The sequence below is a fragment of the Indicator indicator genome, chromosome 2 (assembly GCF_027791375.1).
Source record: "Indicator indicator isolate 239-I01 chromosome 2, UM_Iind_1.1, whole genome shotgun sequence".
Taxonomy (NCBI): domain Eukaryota; kingdom Metazoa; phylum Chordata; class Aves; order Piciformes; family Indicatoridae; genus Indicator; species Indicator indicator.
The window spans coordinates 49,415,171-49,440,115 of record NC_072011.1 but is presented as its reverse complement, the minus strand read 5'-3'; the positions used below and the strand labels follow the sequence as shown (position 1 = coordinate 49,440,115).

The window sequence follows — 24,945 nt, the reverse complement described above, 5'->3', positions numbered from 1 at the left end:
ATTCTGTGTGTCTGAATCTGCAGCTTGAATGAATGAGGCCCCCTTGCTGAACCCTGTGCCATATAAGCAGCCATATCCATCAAGAGCAGTGTTCAGAGAGCAAGATATGAAGGGCAGGAAACACAATTTTTCAGCAAAACTAGTTCTTTCCAAACCTGAGCCGCTGTAATTTGATTCAGAAGTATTTCATGTAAGAGCAGGAGCAGGCTAATAAGGAGAGTGAAGAACAAAAGATGAAGCAGAAGTTTTACCTAGGAGCAGGGACCTTGCTCAGAACTGATGCAGCAACAGAGAGCACAGCAATGCTGTGCAGATAGGTGAAATCCTCAAATATGTTTCCAGGGACTGGGGGATTTTATTCTACAGCAATTATTTTACTGTTCCTTTTAATACAATTAATTAACTTCTAAAAACATCCTATTGGACATGTGGGTCCTATGTAGCAAATAGTAGCCCAACAAGTATTTCTGAGAATGAGGCTAAGGTGCCACAGTGTTGGGGAAAATGTGGAGAAAATCCTTCCGGTTCTGCGAGTTGAACCTGGTGGCCAAATGTAAAATCTGGGCAGTTTGCCTGCCTTCCACCCCCAAATGCACAAAGCCAGTTTCAGCATACAGCCCACTTCAATTGCTTAGACCTTTTTTTCACAGACTTTGTTTCTACCTTAGGAGAAACCCTCTTGTGTGTGGCTGTTCCTTTTATGTTTTCCTCAGGGAAGGCTTTAACATAAACTCGAAAGCACTATCAGGGACTATAGGAAACCGACTTTTTTTTTTCCTTTTCTTTTTTTTTAATGGCAACGTGCAACAGGCTTTGCAGATTCTAATCATATACAGAATTAATGTAATGATTTTTAATGAGACAACATATTATGATTAAAACACCAGCTGGTAAATAAGAGCAAAAAAAAATATTAGAGGTTTTTATCTTCTGAGTATCATGAGTTCATAGCTCACTAATAACCTTGGGATGTAAATTGCTAATAATCATGCTTCATATTGCTAGTGCTGCGTGAATAGTGAATGGTGAATACTGAGTGGAGAGGATGTGCCTAAGGCATGACGGCAACTTGCTACATCTTTTTATTATCTTATTGAACACTAATACAGTTTGATGACCCACAAAGTTGGATGCATTTTACAGTGTTTGTTACTGTCATCTGTCCTGATTAAGTGATTAGTTAAACAGCATTTTACTGCAGCATGGTATTTTCAATATTGGTTGCTAACCTTAGATGTACATTAGATGTAGTAGTATGCAGTGAGTAGGGTTCTCCAATGCTCTGCCTGTTGTCTGCCACAAAAACTGATACATGCCTCAGTGTCCTTCTTGTACCATTGCCTACAAAGATAAGGCTCACCAGCAAGTATTTTGGGGCCCTTTTCTTACCCCCTTTTTAGCCTGCATGGTGTTTGGGATTCCCATGCTTACCTGCGGCACTTTTCAGAAATGCATATTTATACTACAGCATAGAACTGCAAATTTGCTACAATGTTTCTTTAAAAACAAACAAACAAACAAACAAAAGACACTTTGTAGTACTACTGTGCCTGGCAGAGGATACAGATGATTTATAGTACTCTGACATGAGCATGGTGATGCAGTACCTCTTACATAATGCAGTCAGAGCACTTCAAAATGGACAGTCATGCTCACAAACCAAATTGGCTGCGTTGTTTGGGTCCTATGGGCCATTACAAGTTATAATAGCTTGCACTGTCACTCCTACAGAGTATCACTGCCACCTCTGTGTTTTAACCAAAGGGCTCCTTTGCAGCTCTGTCTCACTCTATCAAGTAATAAGGTTTATTGCAACACAGTCAGTTATGAACTATATCATCCTGTCCAGCTATCAGTCTTCCACTGATAATGATTTAAACCTCTTTGCTGATCTTTTTCAAATTATAGAATAATTATGTTCCTGGGAACTTCTTGAAATTGATACCTTGACAGAGTTGAAAGCTGAGAGATTTGTGTTCCCAGTGTCAGGAAAAGCAGCAGAATTCAACTTCTGTTTGTGATTTGTTGGAGCTAACTTGCCAAATGTAATCTTGATTGTCAGACTGTCAGTAGCTCAAGATTATCTGCATGTTGTCTATTACCTGATTAAAATATTAAAATGGATCTAGAATAAGTGTTACCATGAAGAGAAAGGGAGCAAGTTTGAGATACAAAACATGACTAGAAGAACAAGCATTATCAATTCTGCTGCATGCAGAGAAGTTTATCTTTATTCTTACACAATTCCTTCCACATTGCCTCACAAATGTGATGTGCTTTTTGAGCTCTGGCTGGAAATATCCTCTCCTAGTTAGTTAATAGAGAATAATTCAAATACATCCCATGAGTTTGTTTCAGTCAGAACAAAACACTGGGCGCTACCAGATTATAAAGCAGATATGATGTCCCTGCTCACCGGACTAGATGACCTTTTAAGGTCCCTTCCAATCCAAAACATTCTATGATTCTATAGCTGCCATCCCTGCAACTGTCTGTTGAAATAAGTTAGTTCTCATAGTTGGAAGATCAAAGCCTTGGTATACCACGACTAAGAGACGGGACACAGCTTGATGCAAGCAAAGTGTCGTTCTATTGTATAAAGTTTTTTCTTTATATAGGTTAACATAATCAGAAGGCAGTTTGTAATTGGTCATTAGATATGTCCAGGCTACAGTTGTAAGCTCCTGATTGGCTACAGAGAAAAAGTATCACGCGAGCGCATATACTTTACCAAGACTTAAACAAATGTCAGACAAAAGATAAAAGATTCTGAAACTCTGCATCTTCAATGTTACCACTTTTACCGAGTTCCTGTTATCAGGTCCCTGCGCAACTCCCTCAGGTCACAGTGACCTTTAGGAGTCAGCTATCTGTGTTTTTCTTTCTACACAGCTGCATTCTGTTCTCAGGGTTTACGAACTACCAAAGATAAAACATCTCCTTTTATCAGTAAAGCAGTGTCTGGGGTTCTGGTCCCCAATCCTACATTGGTAAAGTCTCTGTCTCCCATGCATTGACTATAACTTTTGTGTTCTCCCTGTTCAAAACAGGTACTGAGATTACTTCGTCTACTCTCTCATGTTTTACAAACAAAGTAAATTCCCAAGGTCAGTTTCAGACAAAGTAATCGTGATAGCCACTGTGCTGTAACCCTGTCAGGTGCTGAATGCATAGTGTTTTCTTTGTGAAACTGAACTGCTAGTGTTTTACAATCGAATGGGGACCATACCATATACCTTCTCTGGAACAAACAACTACAAGTTGGTTGCTAGGGCTGGTAGTAAAATAAAATATTGCAGATTTTCATCATAGCTTCTGTTACAATAATGAATATGCTTGATTGGAAGAAAGCCAAGGAGAATATTCCATCTTGCCAGTCCATTTCATACAGCTCTGTCTAAAACAGACATTCATTTTATTCTAAATGCCTCCTGTTCCCCTTTGGGTGCTTAGAAATGTTTTTTTCTGAAGCCATATGTTCCTTTCAAAGCAGTGGTCAGTCTTGGCATTATCTTATGCTGCATTATTATCAAGTATTTATCAAATACAAATGAAAATATTTCTAATATTATCTTCAAGTTTTCAATATTTTTGGAGCGGTGGACAGGCTGTCAACAAAGAAAAATCCAAACATATTTGCATAAAACACCAGAACATCTAAACACAGCGGTTTAGGGTAAAACACAGAGGTCAAGGAGTCAGAAATTATTTTCAAATCAGAGAATCACAGAATAGTGGGGATTGGAAGGGACCTCTGAAGATCATCTAGTCCAAACCCCTTTGCTAAAGCAGGGAAATCATTTAAGCTAGAAGCAGCATTATAGTACTTTAAATAACTGAGTCCTAAGTACTAGACAGAAAATATTTCTTTATGTGGTATTAAATTCTTGAGTGTTCAGCACCATCAAAGTTCCACTAAATGGTAGAAATAATTCTTAAAAGTGTTCAGCCACAGACCTCTTCATCTTGAGGTCTATAGTCTCAGCATATGCTCATCTGAGAAATACTTGTGAACAAACAACCCTCCTCACTGAAACATTTGAATGCTCTCTGTGCCTCTTGAGAGAAGCACCTCATGCAGAACTCTTAATGGTCTGTAATGGAAGGTCTGCCTTCTTCCATCCACTCTTAGCACAGTGTCTCCATAATAAATGTAATTATTTGTATTATCCCTAAGAGAACAATAAGAATTAAAACTATTTGGATGATGACTTTCCCTGGAACATCTAAACTATCCTGCAAAGATTGCAGGGAAATTCAGTGTCATGATTTATATAATTTCTGTTCTTTGGTTGCCAGTTTTAGTTTTGCCTTTATGAAGCAGAGTTTCAGCTCATGTATACTAGACTAGTTTTATTAAAATCTATACTAGTTTGCAGTAAAAACTCACTTATTTTTTCCTTCATACTTTTTTTTTCCAGTCTTTGCTATGCTAAATTCACCTTAAAATTAATTCATGTCCTGATTTCCTATTTTCTTCTGCTTCCTATGTTCTATTCTAGTGCTCTGGAAATTTGGCCCTGTGAAGAGTAAATGCACTTGTTAGAACACTATCAAGCCATTTACACTACAACCCAATGCATTTTATTCTGTTTTCTTAAACCTGCTGCTAAGGGAGACAGTTTCTGTGGAAGCTAAATCATGGTCCAACTTGGCTTAAATTCAGTGAATAGTTTCATCTTCACAAGGAGGAAAACACAGTTAGAAATATTATATATGTTTGTGTGATGGTTTATTTCAGAAATTCTAGTATTTTGTGGTTGGTTTTGTTTGCAGGTTTTTTTGTCATTTAAAGCTTCAGAAATAGTGTGCAATATAGAGTTAACACTTCTGATTACCTAAAATCACTAGATTACCTAAAATTACTATGTTTTGTTTCAAATTGAAAGGAATGCCCCAAGACCAACTTGAAACAGAAATGCCCCAGAATTATTCTTAGCCCTAGCTGGCCACTGATTTAAAACGTCATTATCTAAAGGTTACTTTGAGTGGATATAAAAATTGCAGAGAATAAAATAGGTGAGAACCAGGCCTCTTTCTTATTTTTTTCCCCAATTCCTCTTGTGCAAGCCATGAATTACATTTCAAGGCTCCTGTTACTGTCTTTAATATTCTGCACAGTTCATTCCTAACCAAATGCCATTAATGAAGAATTAATAGAGTAAATCACAAATTATTTGTAATCAAAATGGTACAAATAGCTAGAAATAGGGGACCGTTTTACACTTATCTATTCTGAAAATGGAACTATTACAATCAATACCAAGGCTTGACCTAAATTCTACATAAATAAAACTTACTGTGACAGGATGATACTCCATGGCCACTCAGGCTGCGAGATCCGATGGTCTCTTCTGGCTTACAGAACACAGATGCTGACCACAAACACAACTGTAAAGTTGCTTATAATTGTTAATGCCACTGCTGTTTAAAAATGAGTAACAAGTAACTAGTGTTGTATGAAATAAAGGTGGTTTCAAAGCATACTTAAGAAAGTTAATACAGTTCAGATATATTCCAGTGTGCCCATCATAAATTGTTGAAAAAATTATAGCAGATATGCAGTAACTTCTATATCAGGTTCTGCAACCCTTGTTCATATATCACTTGGGTGAAACTCCAACTGGAATTCACATGGACTGTAATATTTGGCTTCAGTGACCCAACGAAGTATATTGTAATAAGTGCTATCAGCAAATATGCCACTCTACCTTGCTCTGGTGAAACCTCACTTGAAGTAGTGTTCAGCTCTGGAGCAATGAGCACAAGGACATGAACCTGTTGAAGCAGGTGCAGAAGGGGTGTCCTGGTTTAGAACAGGACAGATTGTCTGTTGCCCTTAGAGGGGCAAAAGAATGACACTCACACAAATGGATTGGATAGTGAAGGAAAGTTTAAATGGAAATGCAATGGATATCTTACAGAAACTGCAAAGCAGTGATAAGCATATCCCAAACATACAGATTTCCCTTACACCACACCCAAAAGTCCCAGGCTTCCCTTGTCCCCAGCTGAGGGTGCACCCAAAACCCCCAGGGCTTTCTTCCCCCTGCTGGTAGGCTGGTCTCAGGCTGGCCAGGTCTGAGACTGCCCCCTGCCCTCTTCTTATCCTGGCATTAGGGAAGCGTCACCCACAGGAGCAGAGAGGGAAAAAATAAATCCACCTTGAAGATAGATTTATAAGGTGCAGAATTTATGGGTAGAAATACATTGTTTCCTGTGTCCACCTATTGGGTGCATACTGGATGTGTAACTTAGGTGGCAGTACAGGAAGCAGTGAGCCTAAACTGCCACAAGGTGGCACAAAAATTAGTAGAGGGATGGAACATCTTTCCTATGAAAGACTGAGAGTGTTACAGTTGTCCAGCCTGAAGAAGAGAGAAACCTTAATTGCAGCCTGTCAATACTTTCTGTAAGAAAGGTTGGACAGTATTTTTAGTAGGGCCTGTTGTGACAGGACAAGAAGTAATTATTTTAAACTAAAGTTGGATAGATTTAGACAAAGAAGACATTTTTTACACTGAAAACTGGAACAGGTTACCTAGAGAGGTGGTAGATGCCCCTTCCCTGGAAACATTCAGGGTCAGTTTGGGCAGGCTCTGAGCAACCTGATCTAGGTGAAGATGTTTGTGTTCGCTGCAGTGGGGTTGGACTAAATGAACTTCAATGGCCCTTTTCATCCTTTATATGATTATATAAGACAAAAGGGCTTTGATCAAAATAAATTGTAAGTGGTATTATATACAAATATAATGAAAAGCTTCAAGGAGGTTTTTATCTATAGAAAAAACATGAGGAGCTTTCACTCTTAATTATACAAGACTAGTTATTGCTCCTTCTGCACATTTAAGCAATGATTAATATTTTTTTCATACCATTTTTGACAAACTTTATTCCAACAGGGAAAATCAAGTCTGGAAAATAAATTAGAACAAGGTGCAAGCACCAGGATCAGTCAGAACATGTTTGTCTCTAAAGGGGAAATCAAATAGGCATCCAAAATTTATAAAGGATTTGTCACTTTATTCATATATTGTAAAAAAGAAAACCAAACCCACAACCAGAAAACATACAAACAAAAAAAAACACCAAAACCACCCCAAAACCCAAGCAAACAAAAACCCCACAACTTTTGGTGATTGCTGTAACAGTTTGATAAATGGTGGACTGTGAGTATACCATATGCAAACAGCGTTTTTACTAAATGTTCTAATGTTCTGGTCTTATCACAGAAAACAAGGGGAAGATTTATAGAACTCAGACATGTCACTTTTCTTGCAGCCTCTAGGTTATATTTTCTCTGCAGATGGGACAATCAAAACTGCATTTGTTTCACCAGGCAGATATAGCAATACAATAAAAGATTTATGTGGGATATCTCAGACAGCAAAAGGACCGTTTTAGTATAACTACTCTATAGTTTGATCTATAGTCTGTATCCTGTTAACTATTCAGTCCCAAGAGCATCAAACTGGGTCACCTATAATGCCACAAATTTGCAGTTAGCTTTTCCATTGACGTCAGTATGAGTTCTGTGCCTCAAGCTTCAGAGAGGTGTTGCCTATAAAGAAATTGCTCTCTGCAACTTGCTGTTTCTGATTAGGAGACATTAAATGTGAAAGGAATCTTGAAGGGAGAAATCTGTAGGCATTTCTTGTCATAATCTGTAAAAATGGACAGAAACTCTACCAAACCTTTTGGGGGTTTGGTGCATTGTTTTTTTCTTGGTTTGGTTGGTTGTTTTGGTTTTTTTTTTTCATTAATGCTCTTCACCCTAACCATGAATGTTTGTGTAACAGATCATTGTAACAGAAAAAAAAAAAATTAATAAAGGGCTTTCTTCTTTCACATATACCATTTCCAATTTGGCTTGGATTTTGTCAGTAGGAATTAAACTTTAGGAGGCTCCTACACAAACCTGAAATAAAAATGGTGAAGGGTATACAACTGAAGATAAGTTAATAACCTGCAAGAAACAAGACTTATTTTGATATAACCCCACGAGAAAGGTTCTATACGATATACATAGCAACGTAGCAGGGGTCTAGTAGTTCTGGCCGAACTCTTTGTGTACTAGCAAAGCTGACTCCAAAAATGATAGCATATAGGAGGATCCTTGCAATTTTTCACACAACAATACACAAATAGGAAAACACTTGTCTGAAACCTTTTGCAAGATGTGGAGTCAGAGACCATCATGTCTCCAGCACTGGCAGTCATGCACCTCCTCAGCATAAAACTGAAACACTTAGTGAAAAAAGGGATAGCAGCACTTTTTGCCTAATGTATGTTCAAATCTGAAGGCAGACAATGCAGCAATAGTTAAACTCTAAGTTGTCTAGAGTGAACAAACATTTCTTTTAATGTCTCCTTTGTCTTGCAAAGACAGGTTTTTCTGAGTCTTGTGTAATGTTTTCAAGCCAGTGGTGCAAAACAGACAAAACGTTTGTTACAGGTACTAGATTCTGTTTGTTCATTTATTGCTGCTCCTGGAAATCTATTTTTCCTGAAATGCAATTGAAAATCAGAATTACACCTTCAAGCTTCATGTATGCATAGCTGAATGTTAGCTCTGAGAAATAAAGCACATCATTACTCATTCATTCACTGAATTGTGTAACTTCCAGGCTCATTTATTAGGAGCAGAACTGTTAATACAAGATGTGATGCTATGTACTTCTGTCCAGCAAAAGTTAAAAGAGTTAAAAGAGTAGTTTGGACTTGATCTAGCATTTGGAGACTCATATGCAGACAGTTAAAATTTAGAGAGATAAAAAGATAAAACACAGATTGCTGATCCTGATTAAATGTGTATATTGGATGGTCATTTGAGTTTACAGCATGTGAAAACTAAAGGGCATATATGAGTGTTTGCACAACAGATTGGTGTTTGCACAACATCTGGTTGGTGAAAGCTTGCTGAGTTTTGAAAACATGAGACTCAGACCTGAAATAGGGTACATGTATTTATATATATATATTTGTGTGAAATTATCATCTGACACATGGTCCCATGTGGCATTACTAGTAAGACCTGACATTTGATGATACTCTTTGCAGGTGATTGCTTTGTGTAGGTACTCATGGCTTTCTTTCCAGGAACAGAGTATCACTTTCCCTTTTCTCTCTCTACTTGTACCTGAGGGTCAGTGGTAGCAGCTGGGCCTTCTGTTGACCAGCTAGAGTATTCATGATGACCTTCCAGTCCTTACGTCAGGCAGGCAAGGCACTAGTTTTGGAGAAAACTGCAGTCCAGTTATTTGGTTGTACACACACAGAAAGGAATGGATTCCATGGAAACAAGTTGGGTACTCTAAAGCCATTCAATCTAACTTGTTATAGAAGCAAGAGAAATCATACTGGAAACAGGTAACTGCTTGTTGCTTCCTGCTCCCATAAAAAGAGTCAAGAAAGGCACAGATGCAGACGTCCACATCTGGGAAGGAGAGGCAGCAAACCAGGAAGAAGCAATGACTCTAGTTAATACTGCTGTGAGACTCATTCTTCTAATTTTGCTCAGTTTGGTTTATCTCATACAATTTAAACAAAGAACATGGGACTTGAGTCTGTAATCTATAAAATCTGTATTACATAGGTTTTTCTTGCAACTCGTTGGTCAGTGAAAGTAAAAAATATGACACACAGATGAGAAATTTCTTAAAGGGCATGTGTGTCTCTGAATTATTCCAACATTTTAATATCACCACAGCTGGATATTTTATTATATTTTCTACATGTTGCAGTACAGATAGATCAAATACACAGCTTCTTTGCTGGCAGATTTGATAGGCATTATCCATCAGGATAGATGAGTATATGTCTAAACGAAAATTCAGACCTTTGTCTAGCAAGCCATTCTTCACTGGCTATGGAAAGTTATCCGCCAGATACAGGCTGTCTACAACAGATTGGAGCAGGGGACAGACCCTTAAGTTTATTGTATTTTGAAATAATTTGTGTACAAATAAAACGTATTCTTCTGTCAAGTGCCACACTCAAAAGCAGCCTAGGATCAAATAAGCATCACTAGGAGAGAAGATCTTGTACTACTGAGATGTCACACTGATACTTGATGCTGTATTTCCTGATCGTCAGGCATGCTTGCCCTCTTTCACAGCAAATATGCTTGTATTTCTTAGCAATCTGCGCATAACTTGCACTGCAGCTAACTGGAATTGATTCAAATGAATGATCTTTATTAACGATTCAATTGGAACTGAATATGCAAAATACTTGAAGGTTGTTTTTCATGTCTATCACTAAAATTAATGCTTGGATTACAGGTACATTCTTCCCACTTTCCATTTTAAAACAGAAATCAAACTTTGACTACCTGTGAAACTTCAGTAAGTTTGTGTGCTGTCATAAAATGCAGGTAGCCTCTAACTTTTTTCCCAATTGTTTATCATGATTTTACATGTAACTTGCCCAATATATTCCTCTTTTTCTCTTTGTGCAAAAACATCTATATTTTAAAAATTTTAAGATGTGCAGGGGTAATGGTTTATGATAGGAGTGGGGAAAATGATCTGTGACTCCTCTGAAGCCTCTTGGAAGGCTTGAATTTGGAGAAAGGAGGTTAAAGAGGGAGCAAATACTATGTATATGCGTATGAGGAACCAGCTCTTAAACAGTCTTTGGCTTTTTGATGTCAGTAACTATAGATTCCCATTTTCCTACTTTTTCTTGCTTTTATTCTTTAGTGCCTTTTTTGTCAACTTTTAAGTTAAGATCAATAAATTAATATCTTACTATTGCAATTGTGGTGTTGTATCAGTCTACTGAGAATTTAAAACGTTAAGGGAAAAGCCTGTAGAGATGGTATGGTCATACTGAAAAACTGTGGAGGAATGTTCTCCTCGATATACTTTTATTTTTAAGGCAGCTGAAAGACATGCATACTATCAGTGTCTAAGTGCATTTGTTCAACTACTCCCACATAAAAAGTAGGGAGAGGGATCTTATTTAAAAACCATTACAAAGAGATAACGAGAGATCATTTAAGATGGAAAACCACTGTCTCTCAACAAGATAATGCCATGGAGGACAGTCGATTATCCAGGAGATAATTTTGTTACTGAGCAGTTTAAGTCTCAGGTGGCTCTCCCTTCCAAACCCAGCAACTTGGGGTATGAAAGCTTATTATAATTTATTCTCTACCACGCATTTGAGCCAAAATACTAGACTATAAGCTGTTACTTAAAAATGCACCTTGTTTTCTCAGTTCTTAGTGCTGGCAGGCTACATAATTTATAAGACAAAACAGAGGGTCTTAAAAAAAGAAAAGAGGCAGAACATAACACAAGTAAAATGAAGTTGTAGTATCCAACTCACATTCTTACTTCTGGGGGTGACAACTCAAAATACTGAAGTAGCTTTCTTAATGTTGCAATTCAGTCCTAGTTCTCCTTCCTTAGGACTTTATATAACAGCAAGCCAGGGACAGACAATTCCTTTTAAAGGGTATTCTTGAAGGCTTAGGAATAGATTAGGTCTATCACCAAAAATAACTCAAAACACTGAAACTCTCTTCAATTTTCATATAATATGGTATCCAAAATATTTTAAAATAAGTATTAACAAGGTTGGGTGTTTTTTTCTTTGTCTGGGAGGTTTTGGTGGTGCTGGTGTTTTTAGTAAGAAAAATAATTCACAATGTTGTACTCTATGATGATCTCCAAACTAAATGAGAAACGGCCAAGGTTTTGCAGCTGCAGCCTAACCTTCTGGCTACAGCTTGCAAGCTTTCCTGTTCTTCAGAGCACTTTGTGTGAACATAGCAATGCAGTCCTTTCTCTGATGACGGGAGTCCTGCCCAATGGTGGCAGACAAGCAATGCCTCATTGTTTTCTGATTTCAAGTGAACCAGGGATGTAAATCCAACAAGGTGAAGCAACATTCTCATCCTGCTTTAGCAGAGCCAGCTTTTTTTGAGAAGGGCAAAGAGAAAATAGGTTTTTCAAAATCTAAGCACTACAAAAATAAAACAGTGGATTATCTTGTATCTGGTTAAGTGCAAAATTTGGTGTTTTCCTTTTAGCATGTGTGTTTTTTAGCTGCTGACAAAACAGATACCTAGAGCAATAGGAAGACAATTCTGATAACAATAGCAGTGCATGAACCCAGTTTTCTAGATGAGTTCCCTTTATGAAAGCTGGACTTCAATAATGTCTCTGTTGTTGTCCTTTCCTCAAGTAGTAGGAAGAGTATTTCCACTAGTTAATGACCTAAGGGTAACAGTTCAGTTACTTTGTCCACACAGTTTAGTTGCTTTATCTGTCTTGCACCAAGCAGAATGTTGTTAACCTCCATGTGAACTCTAATAGTTTTTCTAAAAAAACAAAAACAAAAAAAAAAAAAACAAAAAAAAAACACACAAAAAACAACCCAAGAGCATAGAAAATCTGAGCAAAATTCATCCTCCTGAATCTCTACGTCAACTTTGTGTGCAAAGTATCCTTTCTAGAAGTCTCATAGGCAGTGCTTTTTATAAGATATGCAAGGAAGACAGACAATAACCTCTTATACTGTTTTCTTCCTTTTTCTTTCCACCTCTTTTTTTTTTTTTTAAATGGGAATTAACAGCATACAGTACAAGATTCTTTGTGTCAGGGAAACATGGGCTACTGAAGATAAAATATGTTATCAGTAGAAACAACAGTTGTCAGTTCCTGAAGAAATTAATTATTCTCTACTATTCTTTGTGTCTTGCTGCCCTTAGAAATTTCTCTTTCAGTGACTTAATCTTTCCCACTCTGAATTACCAGCATTAATTAAAATCTAAGATCACAGTACAAGCACCTATTTTCTTTCCTCTGGAACAGTAATAGGCTTTGATGTAACTTGACTGGAAAAAAGATGGGAATATTTTTAGTAAAAAATTTGAACTAACAGGAATTTTCGGTTCCTTTATCAACTGTATTTACATGGAAAGTGGTTTCTGCACAGTCCTGGGAGAAATGGCTTTTTACAGAGGCCAGTGAATCCATGCTTATCAAAAGCCTGGGTGACCAAGAGTGAATATACAATGGTCATAGAGAGGGGAGGCTCTATCAAATTAGCGGATGATTTTTTGTGATGACTTGCATAAAATCTGCAATTCTAGGGCAGGATATTACAAAGGAAGTGAATGAATACAGTGTTTCATTGGCTTCTCTCTCTTTCAAAGGAAACGTGTGTGTATGTGCATATATCTAGGTATGTGTGTGAACTAAAAATAACACGCAGATAAGTTGTTACACTGACCTGTTTCACCAAAAAATATTGTTAAAACAATAGTGAGTTCTGAAAAGAGTTTTTTTAAGGATTAAGATCTCTGGTTTGAGATCTACCAGTTGAACCCAAACAAAAGTGTACCAATATGTTTATTTCACCATCAGCTGAAGCAGTTTGAAACCTTAAAGATTTGTCTGTTTCATTACTCATCTAGTTATCTTTATTGTACAGTAAGATTGTTTGACAAATGAAAGTTCAAAAACTTATATAACTGATGCTACAATACTGGTACACTCTGATGCGTACAGTGGTATTATCATTATGGAATAAACCCACTTTAAATGCTCCAAGGAGAGAAGCCCTTTGTCCTACCATCAAAGGTATAAATATTTAATAATGTATTAGCATTTAGAAAAGTTTCACTGCCACTTGCTTATGTAAAATGAGCTGTGTATGCTCATTTTGGAAACCAGTAGCATCCTCTCACTAAGGCACATGGAGCACAGCCCACAAAGTATTTGTCCTGTTTAAGTTGGGGGGATGGAGAGAAGGAAAAGCTTAACTTTCTCAAACTGTTCACACACTCCTGCAAGACAAGAAATGCAAAGCTACAACTGTATGCTAAAATGATGTCTTTAGTCTGTTCATGTTGATTTCTAGAACACATAAGGCAATCAATTTAAAACAGTTTCTCCAAGAAGTTTGATCTGGATAATGAACCCAATACGATCACAGAATTAACTACAGCCAGTGCAAAGAGGTGCATGCAGGAGGGCGTTCAGAGATGTGTCACGAGTCCCATGAGTTGTGGTTCATTCATTTTTGGTTTCTTGGTTGTGAGGCCATGTACAGTGCTACTAGACAGTAGATAGTCCCTCCTATTGTTAGAGCCATAGTGGTCCGATAAAGCAGCTTATCTGGAACGCCTCGCTTCAGGTGTACTGGCAGCCCATCTGTTTTCTGTGGGAACAGTTTAAAAAGGAAATAAAGAAATTAATACCCATACCAAGGTCGTAAGGAACGAGCTACCTTAGGTAAATTGACTTCCAAGAGGGAAATTTCCTGACAAAAAAGCTATCTACAAGCAAATGTATTATGTGTTTTCCATTTAGCAAGCCAATGCAAGTTCACTTTATTAACCAAAGCTGTTAAGCGCAGGCAGGAAGAATACTTTTAGAAATACTTCTAAAGTGGACCTGGATGGGAAGAGTGTCACTAAAAAGAGAATGTGAAAAGATAGGTATAAGAAATTATCCATCAAGTCAGACTGACAAATTCAAAATACAAGTGGCATGTAAGAGAGAAAAAGGAACATTATATAAAGCACATTATAGGTGTTTTTAAAAATTGCTTAGATGAGCTGTTTTATGACAAGTCCCATTACACTTAGAAAGTGCATAGCTAGCAAACTGGCTTTGAAAACTTCACTGTGCTCCTCTAATACTGCATTATAAACAACCTCAGTAATATTCAAATTATTAGACACAAAACAATAACAATCTGCTTTGGTCCTCCATATCTGTTTTAAGCAAACACTAGGAATCCCAGAGAGAAAGTACTTCTCATGGTCAAATAACATAATCAGGACCTGACAATATTACTAAACTTTTCACTTTTGTATTTATCTCCTATACAAGATATATATGCCTTGCAATACAGTCAAGTATGCAGGTTATACTGTACTTTACAATTTCTAACTAGACTATACAAAATTTTAGTATTGTGTAAGAAAGCAGTAGTTAGCCACGTTAAAATAAGGAAAGGTATGTCCCACTCTCCGGTTTTCTTTAAATTACTCTCAAAGTTGTTGTTACCTGAAAAAGTTTCTGTAGGTCTGGCACCTTGTTTTTACCCAAGAAAGAATCAGTTGCTGGTAAATCTGAAGCAAGTTTAGTTGTTGTCCCAAAAATCAGAGCTGAGGATTCAGTGGAAACTATTGGTTTGAGTCCCTGCATAAATAAAGATTACAATATCAGAGTATATTAACACTCGCAAATGTACCAGTTGTCACATTAAGCAGGCACACTGCCAGACATTACAAGGAAACATTACAAAGAATGCTTATTTGGTATGACACAACTTTGCGTATGGGACTTGGCAAGGAGAGCAGAATTCTCCTGATTTCTTCATGACATACGTTTATAGCTGTCATAAATTGTTCTGTGCTGGTACTCTGTCCAAACTGCTGCTTCACATTTTGCATGTAGTCAGACTATCTAGGGGTCTATCCCAGGAGTAGGATTAGAAGCAGGGAATCCCTGATGTTTGAGTTAAGAGTGCAGAGAACTCAATGAACTCTTACTTCTGAATGCTACGAGCAGTAGCTGTAAATAACAGGGCCTTAAATAATTTGGATATATAGGGTTGGTTTTGTTTGGGTTTTTTTATATAAAAATAGTATCTACTACCTGACAGGGTAGATATTTCATGCGGGTGTAATCACACTCTGTAATTCTTACGTTGCTGCAACTTTCCTTACCTCAATGCCTTCCCATGAGCAATGTAACTTTATTTCCTTTCGGTCCAGACGTTTGTACTCTACATTTGCCATAATTAAAAACTACAAAATCCAGTTCTATGGTAGTTCTATGAAATACTTCAAACAGTTCTATGATAAAGGTACTTCTTTCATCATCCCTAAACTCAGAGATGGAGGGCTTAATATGACTAGCAACTCCTACCATTTGTTATTAGTGCTAAAACTCCTGTCTCTAGAGAATACCACCTTGGATGCAAGACACTCTATGCATTACTAAGAGAATAGTGAAATCAATCATGTTAATAGCTGTAAATTATCACCTATTTTTTCAGACTTCAGAAATGCATTCCTGTCCAGACAGTTATAAACTCCCCTTCTGTGGGAGCAGTAAGAGACATAAACCCAACTCAAGTGACTAACTTCATCATGAAAACAAATGAAACCATTTCAGAAAACTCATATAGTCATGAGTGTACCATTGCAAATTACTTCCAGAGCTGCATGGCTTTAGTTAAGAACATCATCTAGCAATTTAAATAAAAATAATAGATTTGGTACATCAGCTTCAGGAAAGAGTACAACAATATACAGGCTGCAGAAGACAGTGGAATTTGCCTAACATAGACACTGCATTAATTGGGGTCCTTCACCTCAACATAAATTTCCATTTGAATAGCATCCAAGAACTACAAATCTTGTGGTCAGCTCCAACCAAGCTCAGCCCAATTAGTGTAGCCAAGTGGCAGATCCAACTGGGTCTTATCTGTGTTTACTGAAAGTAGCAAGTGCTCTGCCTCTCACCCAGCTGCTTGCTATGGAGTGGCTGAGGAGTGTTACACTAAAGAATCTCAGTACAAGTAATTTTTTAAGCAAGACATTAAAACACCTTAAATGACCCAGAATTGTCACTTGTATTTAAGATTACTAAAACCACTAGTTTATTTAGTAACATCACTGTCTCATTACAGTCAAGATAGTACTCATTGGCCCTACACATTGACCTATGCCTCATAAGAAAATGTTTTACATTGATTATTCCTCTTCTGGTATTGAGGTGTTAATCTTTCATTTCTAATCACATTCATAGAAGATTGTTCCAATTCTTGGACAAAATACAGCAGATGCACTTATGCAGAAGAGTCAATATCAGCTGATTGTAACAGCATGCTACAGATATGACTGTCACATGCTGAAGTGCTCAACAGAAGGTCAGGACATGTAGCTAATCCAAAGCAACAAACACAGCTCTCTGCCTGCCCCTATGGTGGTAGTTTTAGGCTGCGCCTAGGAAAATTTTCCACAGATCTTGAGAAGAAGTGGTAGAATGTAAAAGGGAAAATAATGATAAGGTCTAAATAGTCCAATGGGATCATTGGACTGATAGCTAACACAAAGTTAGTTGTATAAACTAACTTTTTCTCTTTTTGGTTTCTTTGCTCTAGCAGATACTAGCTGGTGCTTTTCTTGGCTGTTGCTGACTGTTATGAACTTTAGGTTATTATTAATATTTAATAGGCAGAATTATTATTAAAAATATTGGTAATTTATTAATTTAAAAATAAAATCCTGCAGAAAATGTTAATAAAACCTATTTACTGGTTCAAAATATTCAGTTGTGGAACAGATACCTCACTAGCAGGAATACATAACAATTTAAATGGTATCAGCAAAACCCAGAAACAACAAACAGTAATTTAAACTAAAAGAAAAAAGATAACAACGGCAACATGCCAGCTTTGCCCACAAGGGGGGAGAACTCTAGAATTCTGTAGGGTAACACACCTTTTAACAGATGCTTATAATAATCAAATTTCATAGATTACTCACTGCAAATCACTTTAGTCCATCATATTCAGTTGCAACTTTTTTAATCCACAGATCATGGTACCACTCAGCACTCACGGGGATTTAAACAAAACCAAAATGGCGTCAAACATGTGGAAGCTGAAGGAATAGTTTCACTTTCTGTTGCCTTCTGTAGATTGTTGCTATAGCACACAGGGTTTATCTCCAAAGGCTTTACAGCTGGAAGCTTTGTAGAAAAGTGGTTGCTGCCAAGGGTTGCAGAGCTTGTCAGCTTTGTAGCTTTGCCTGTTTTGGAGAAGTTCTTCAGCTGCAGTCTTTGCAGCGGTTCTTGTTGCTTCTTCCAATAAAACAAAATTGTTCTGGGGTCTCGGCTCTTCCAGGGTTCATCTCTCAGCCCGGCAGGATGCATATGTCTGTTCCTGGGCTTTACAACGCGAGTGCTGCGAAGGGCACTTACAGTCTTTCTGGGTAAACTGAGGCGCAGCTTGGATTCCAAATTGCAGGGCTTGGTTTCTTGGGCTTGCAGGATTAGGACTTATGGCTTCTCCCAGATCTTGGGCAAGGCAAGGCGAGGCAAGGAACTCACTCTTTGGGCTAGTATTTATAGATTTCCCGAGATAATGATGGCCAGTGACAACAAAGATTAAGAGATAGAAACCTGATACTTTAACCTATAGAATCATTTTTTTCCAAACATGGTCAAAGGTGTTGATCTGTTAGAAGGTAGAAGGGCTCTGCAGAGGGACCTTGACCATCTAGACAGATGGGCAGAGTCCAACAGGATGGCATTCAACAAATCCAAGTGCCGGGTGCTGCACTTCGGCCACAACAACCCCATGCAGAGCTACAGGCTGGGGTCAGAGTGGCTGGAGAGCAGCCAGGTGGAAAGGGACCTGGGGGTATTGGTCGACAGCCGCCTGAACATGAGCCAGCAGTGTGCCCAGGTGGCCAAGAGAGCCAACGGCATCCTGGCCTGCATCAGAAATAGTGTGGCCAGCAGGAGCAGGGAGGTCATTGTACCCCTGTACACAGCACTGGTTAGGCCACACCTTGAGTACTGTGTCCAGTTCTAGGCCCCTCAGTTTAGGAAAGATGTTGAATTGCTGGAGCATGTCCAGAGAAGGGCAACGAGGCTGGGGAGAGGCCTTGAGCACAAGCCCTATGAGGAGAGGCTGAGGGAGCTGGGACTGTTTAGCCTGGAAAAGAGAAGGCTCAGGGGAGACCTCATTGCTGTCTACAACTACCTGAAGGGAGGTTGTAGCCAGGAGGGTTTGGTCTCTTCTCCCAGGTAACCAGCACCGGAACAAGAGGACATAGTCTCAAGCTGTGCCAGGGGAGGTTTAGGCTGGAGGTGAGGAGAAAGTTCTTCACAGAGAGAGTGGTTGGCCATTGGAATGGGCTGCCCAGGGAGGTGGTGGAGTCACCATCCCTGGAGGTGTTCAAGGGGGGATTGGACGTGGCACTTGGTGCCATGGTTTAGATAGTCATGAGGTTTAGGGTGACAGGTTGGACTCGATGATCTTTGAGGTCTCTTCCAACCTTCTTGATTCCATGATTCTGTGATTCTATGAAAGGCACACAGACCTGGCCCACTTGGACCCTAGGGCATGTTCAGACAAGCCCAGGCAATGTGGGCAATCTCCTGAAAAACCAGATCTTCTGGCTCCTGCTCCGTTGTCTGGTTCAGGGCATTTTTGAGGCTTTTGTCCCTTCAGGACACTGCCCTTGGTTGTGTTCTTGTTGTGGCTAAGTACTAACAAGCTAACTACTAACTACTAACTAAACACTAGCAAGAGGAAGAAGCTATTGGTAAAGCCTGGGTTTGTCCAGCAGGGTTCTTGTGCTGTTTATAAATTGTAAATATTGTATAGTTTGTACATATTCATTGCATTTCGTATTTCTAGACTTTAGTTTTGCTTGTAAATATAGCTTTCTTTGAGCTGGTCTGGCAATTTTATTTAGGAGGTACTTTCAACCCACCACACCTACATAAAGCATGTAGTTCTCCTGTCAGAGGTTCATACAGTTACTTCTTACCTGAGGGCATTTGAAACTGGTCCCACTATCAGTACTTTAAACATAAGTCAACTCTTTGAATTAACAGTTTTTATTGTACTTGTAACAGTTATGGCAGTTACCACCCTCCTAAATCTGAGTAGTAGTTTTTAACCTATTTCACTACTCTCCTGCATTAGCTGAGAAAGTTCCCATCTATTCAAACAGGCAAAATTGTTCATAACTTTGCTAATACAAAATTAAGGCTTCTAAGAATGCCAAGACACGGATGAAAAAAACAATACAGGCTTCAAGTTAAGAGATTTTTTTCTTGTTGTTAGTATGAGCTGTTAGGTACATTACTGTTAGCAAAACAATTTCTGAAATACATTTTGACTGATACTTTACATGCCCAGAATAAGCTTAAACCTGCAACAAAACAAACAGTCCATTGGGAAGCATCAGAATACTGTGAATTATCACACTGCATATTTAAACTAAGCCAAATTTGAATCACAGGATGCCTTCATTTTTCCAGAAACAACAAGATAAATAGGAGCATAAAAAACAAACCATTTCACATGCCAAGCCATGGTTTTATTAAACATGGCAATGAAATCCATAGGAAAAACAGATTTACTTCCTTTTGCACTTAATGTCTACATAATCCTGTGATTCCTTTCTTATTTTTATTTCTATTGAAATAGAATTTCTATTTTTATTGAAAATAATTTTATCAGACTGATGCATCTGAATATGTCACCTGGGAACAGAGTTAAATGAAAAAAACAACTAAAAATACAAAAAAGCTGGCATTAGAACTGTAAAAAAGGTACTGAAGGTTAACTTTTTAAAATGTAGCTATTCTATTGCATAGTATCTTTTTTGTGCCTCAGTTAAGAACTGTGTGTATGGTGAGACAGATATGAAAGACACTGTTTTTTTAACCAGTATAAAACTCCCACATTTATTAAATAAAATATTCATGTGTTATGTGAAATGGTCATGCTTAGACATAATCTCATCTTTTCAATTTCTCTCCAAAATTAGATTTTAACATTTCGGTGATGACATACAATGCCATGAAATACAATGCCTAAAAAGAAAACGCTACAATACTCTAGAACTATTTTTATTCCTTGAACACTCTCTCTCTTGCCTTGCACAGCACATGTAGATGTTTTCCTCTCTGCAAATAATATTTACAGGTGAAGCTAGTTTTGCATTGACCTTTTATGAACTAGCTTTGATACATAACACTACAGCATTTTAATCTAGAAGATGCCAAGAATTCAGAATTTGTGTCTTTCTGTATATAGGGCAACAATACTCCTTCATACCCAATATTCATTAACAGAACAGAATGTGAGATAACAGAATTCTGTATTACACTCTTAACTTGCTTCTGCCTCTTCAATCCCTAAAAATTATAGTCATGATTGTTATAATGTAATGGAACCTACCAAATAGAAAGGCAAACAATACTCTACAACCTGGGCTCTAGAAGATAAGAGTGTTGTCTTTAGGATGACTTTACTGTAGGCACTCATAAAATTTATCTATAATTCTGTGTTGGGGCTTTTATTTTAAGATCCTAAAAAAGATGCATTATTTGAAGAAAAATAGTCACAGTGACCAAGAAATTGATACACAGTGCCCAAGCTATAATCTTCCAGAAAGGAGGTACTTCACTGCTTGGACTTGAAGCCCTTCCCCCTCCCCATCCCCCATAGTGACCTTAGCCTTTGGTTTCCCTAACACAAATGAAGTGTTAATTAATACAACTTTGAATACAACTTTGTGTAGAAATAAGAAGTGCCCCAAATACTGCAATAGTGGCAGGAGTGTTTTCTAGCACAGGTGCCTGTTGGACATACTATTAATAACATAATTTTAGACTAGGACACATTGTTTATTCCATTGTCAACCCACACACACCTTCAACAGCTGCCCAGCAAGCCTTCTGAATATTCATAGGGAAAGAGAAGGATAAAAATCTTGTTGCGACAAAACACGCCATATAAGGAAGTCACTTAAGTCAGTATTTACTTAAGATTGTAAGGTATTCCAGGACAGAAAGGCCCTCTAGCACTCTTTAGCCAGAACTGAGGTGAAACCAGGTTGTTGTAGGTTTTATCTGACCTGGCCTTAAAAACCTCACAGGATGGAGACTGCACAGCCTCCCTGGGCACCTGTTCAACTGCCTGACTGTTCTCACCATGAAAATGCCTTTCCTTATATCCAGTTTGAGCCACTCTTGTTGCAGTTTATGCCTGTTGTCATTCTGCACTGTGCAGAGCCTGACTCTTTTGTCTTGATGACTACCCTGTAAGTGCTGTCTGTCTGGCTGGTCTTTGGTCTCCACCTACCCTCTCCCCACTATACTTCTCTTCTCCAGGTTAGAACAATTTCCTCATCTTCTCACAAGACAAGTGCTCTAGTCCCCCTGACCATCTTGTTAACAAATCTACTGAACTTGCTCCAGCTGATCAAGAATATTCCCAAAAATATGTGGGGACCCACAAATGGATGCAGTATCTAGATGTGATCCAGTGAGCACCATGTAGAGGAAAATTTTCACTTTCCTTAATTTACTGGATATGCACATGGTAATACAGCCCAGGACACTGTTGACTCTCATACAGTTTGCTATCTCCCAGTACCTCTGGGGTCTCTATCACAGAGCTGATCCCACAAGCTACAAGTTCCTAACTTGTATCTCTGACACAGACTCTCTTCCCTTCCACATGCACAACTTTGCCTTTTTTCCTGATGGAAATGCATAGTGTTTTCTTATGTCTCTCTTCTACATTGGTCCCTCTGAATGGCAGCTACACTTCTGGAGCCACTGCCTTGATGTCTTCTGCACACTTTACAAGAGTGCCCTCTATTGCCTGCTCCAGAAGTCCTGCAGTAACCTGCAGTATTGCACTTGTTATGAGCATCCTGGCAGAGAATGACCTGTTAACAACTATGCTAAACCTGATCATCCAGTCATTTTTACTTTTCTAATTGTCTATCCAGATAAACTAGAACATCTAAAGTTTAAAGGAATTAAAAATTAAAGGGTTTGCAATTCGTCTAGGCCCCCTGAAACATTTTGAGATTTTACAGAAGCTTAATACGATATTTTTGCTTGTAGGAGGTGACTGTATTTTCCAAGTAAAATTTGCATAAGGGATATCCAGGAAAATGGAACAGCAAAGGACGATGCTAACAGAATTATGCTTAAGAATGAAATCGTTATTTTTGTACTTTAACAATACACATTAGTTTACACAAATTAAGCATTTTTCAGTTATCAGGAAAAAGACAAACTGTAAGTTTGATTTCTGTGTGTATAGACGTATCCACTTTTTTTTCCCCTTGAAAACTTCAAGTCATATCAGATGGGTTTGCACTCTGGAGGCAGTTCTTTGGAAGCCTGACTTTTTAAAAATCATTCTTGCAATCCTTTACCTCAGGGCTGGGTTTCCTTATAACTAAGCTGCACAAGCTTAAGTTTTTCAAAGTTTACTCAGAAAGCTGAACATGGTACAGCAACCATGCTGTATTTGTCCAGTGACATGATTACATTACAAATCTTCCTAGTATTCCTTGGGAATCTATGTTTATGTACATAAAAGCAAACACGATCTGTACATATAAGCAAACGCAATCTGTGATTTCTTTCCAGAAATATGCAACTCTTTATTGTCTTGAAATGTCTGATGTAACAAGAATCCATTCTTAACTCTCCCGCACACCCACAGAATCAACCATGTACTTTTAACTAGAAAGTATAAGCTTATTTAATGCAACCTTTAACGCATATATATTTAGCAAATACATCAGCATCATATAGGCAAAAAGCTGTTTTTAGTTTTTCACCAAACAGACTTCTATAGACAGTTGCCCTTTCTAACAAGGGCTTTCAGTAATTAGCTTTTCTGCATGCACAGATGAGAAAGAGAGTAGGACTACCTGAAGTGCTGTTTGAATTTGCCAGATGCGATTTAAAACCACCAGCAGCCCTACATCACGAAAGCATATTATGTAAGGAACATTCCATACATTCCAAAACTCAATCAAGCAGTGCATCGCAAAGCAACCGCCTCATCTTCCCCAAGGTCACACGACAGGCCTAGTTCGCATGGTGCACCTCGAACGCTCACCGGAGGCGCAGGAAATCCCTCCCCAGCAAGATAAACGCCACCAGGTGCCGAAGCCCCTGCCAGGGAAGCCTGGACTGGCAGGCGAGGCAAGCACCAGAGCGGCACACAAGACCCCTCTGCTCGGCCCATCAACCCCAATATCCCGCGAACCCCGCTTTGCCCGCCGCCACTGTCTGGGGCTCCCGTGGCGATCTCCTCTCTTCTAACAGCCCTGGGGAGAGAAAGGACCGCACAGAGGACGGCGAAGGTCACGGCTGCGAGGTAACCTGGGAAGGCGGCTCCATTACCTGGGGATTGTAAGCGGCAGAAGCTGCTACCCCGACCAGCCTCTGCGTGAAGCCGTTAAACTTGTAATACATGGTGGAGGACACCGGCACGCGCGCTGCCAACAGCCCACCGGCTGCGACGCCCGGAGCAGAAGGACCCTAAACGAAAGATTGCGACTCCGTAACGGGCAAGGACCCGCCTGCTCGCGGATTCCCTCCATGAACGCCTGCAAGAGGCGAGCCCGAGAAGACGCCAAGGAAGCGGGGTTAAAAAAAAAAAAAAAAAAAACAGCGGAACATTCGAGTCCTTCCTAAAGCAGTGGGATTGCCTCTCTCCTTCGAATGGCTGCCTCTCTCGAAGTCAGGCTGGTGGCAATTTTCAGTCAGGCAAGGGTCTGGGCCTCTAAAAAAGCCGAAGGGTAACGGCGGTGGGATGCTGGCGCGCGGCAGGTGGCGTGGAGAGGCGGGATTGCTGCTAGCCAATCCGCGCAAGCAGCAGGCGAATTCGCGCCCCTCACCGAGGCTGGATGTGGATGCGCTGGGGCTGGCGTGATTGTGGAGTGGTGTTGGTTTTTGTAGGTGCCAGGGTTGTTGTGGGTCCATGGCGTTCTGTGAGGAGGATGCGCGTGGTTGCACCGTGGGGAGGGTCGTGTACGTGGTCTCTCCCCCTAGAGAGGTTTCTGGGCATGCCTTGGGTCATACAGGGTCACCAACTGAGATATTTTTGTTGGTAATCCAAAGTGTCTTGCTATTAACAGAGTCTGACAGTGCAAACTGATAATTTGAGTTGTCTGTGAATTGTCTACTGTTGGTTAAGAGTAAATATACTGAGGCTTTATTAAAACAGACCCGGTGGCCTTCTATGACAGGTCACAACATTAATAGACGAATGCTGAGCAACCGATATCATTTACATGGACCTGAGCAAAGCCTTTGACACTGTCCCACACAACATCTGGTAAAGTCTGGGTTTCATGGATGGACGATTCAGGGGATAAAGAACTGGCTTGGTGGCTGCACCCAAAGAGTG

General features: G+C 39.1%; 1 protein-coding gene across 1 annotated transcript; it reads right to left on the bottom strand.

Annotated features, from left to right (window-relative positions):
• Window positions 1–13,374: 13,374 nt before the first annotated feature.
• On the bottom strand, window positions 13,375–24,016 carry LOC128978382 (cytochrome c oxidase subunit 7A-related protein, mitochondrial). Its single transcript, XM_054396279.1, has 3 exons — window positions 23,937–24,016; window positions 15,030–15,164; window positions 13,375–14,175 (listed from the first exon to the last, which is right to left on the bottom strand). The coding sequence occupies exons 1-3, from the start codon at window positions 24,006–24,008 to the stop codon at window positions 14,032–14,034; spliced, it is 351 nt and encodes a 116-aa protein (XP_054252254.1). The 5' UTR covers window positions 24,009–24,016; the 3' UTR covers window positions 13,375–14,031.
• Between the last annotated feature and the right edge of the window lie 929 nt (window positions 24,017–24,945).

Excerpts from the sequence above, each read along its gene's own strand:
- LOC128978382 (XM_054396279.1), bottom strand. The coding sequence starts at position 24,008 with ATGTATTACAAGTTTAACGGCTTCACGCAGAGGCTGGTCGGGGTAGCA. Across the intron at positions 15,165-23,936 it reads CTGCCGCTTACAATCCCCAG|GGACTCAAACCAATAGTTTC; the intron begins GTAATGGAGCCG and ends TTATTTATGCAG. Across the intron at positions 14,176-15,029 it reads ACCTACAGAAACTTTTTCAG|AAAACAGATGGGCTGCCAGT; the intron begins GTAACAACAACT and ends CTGTTCCCACAG.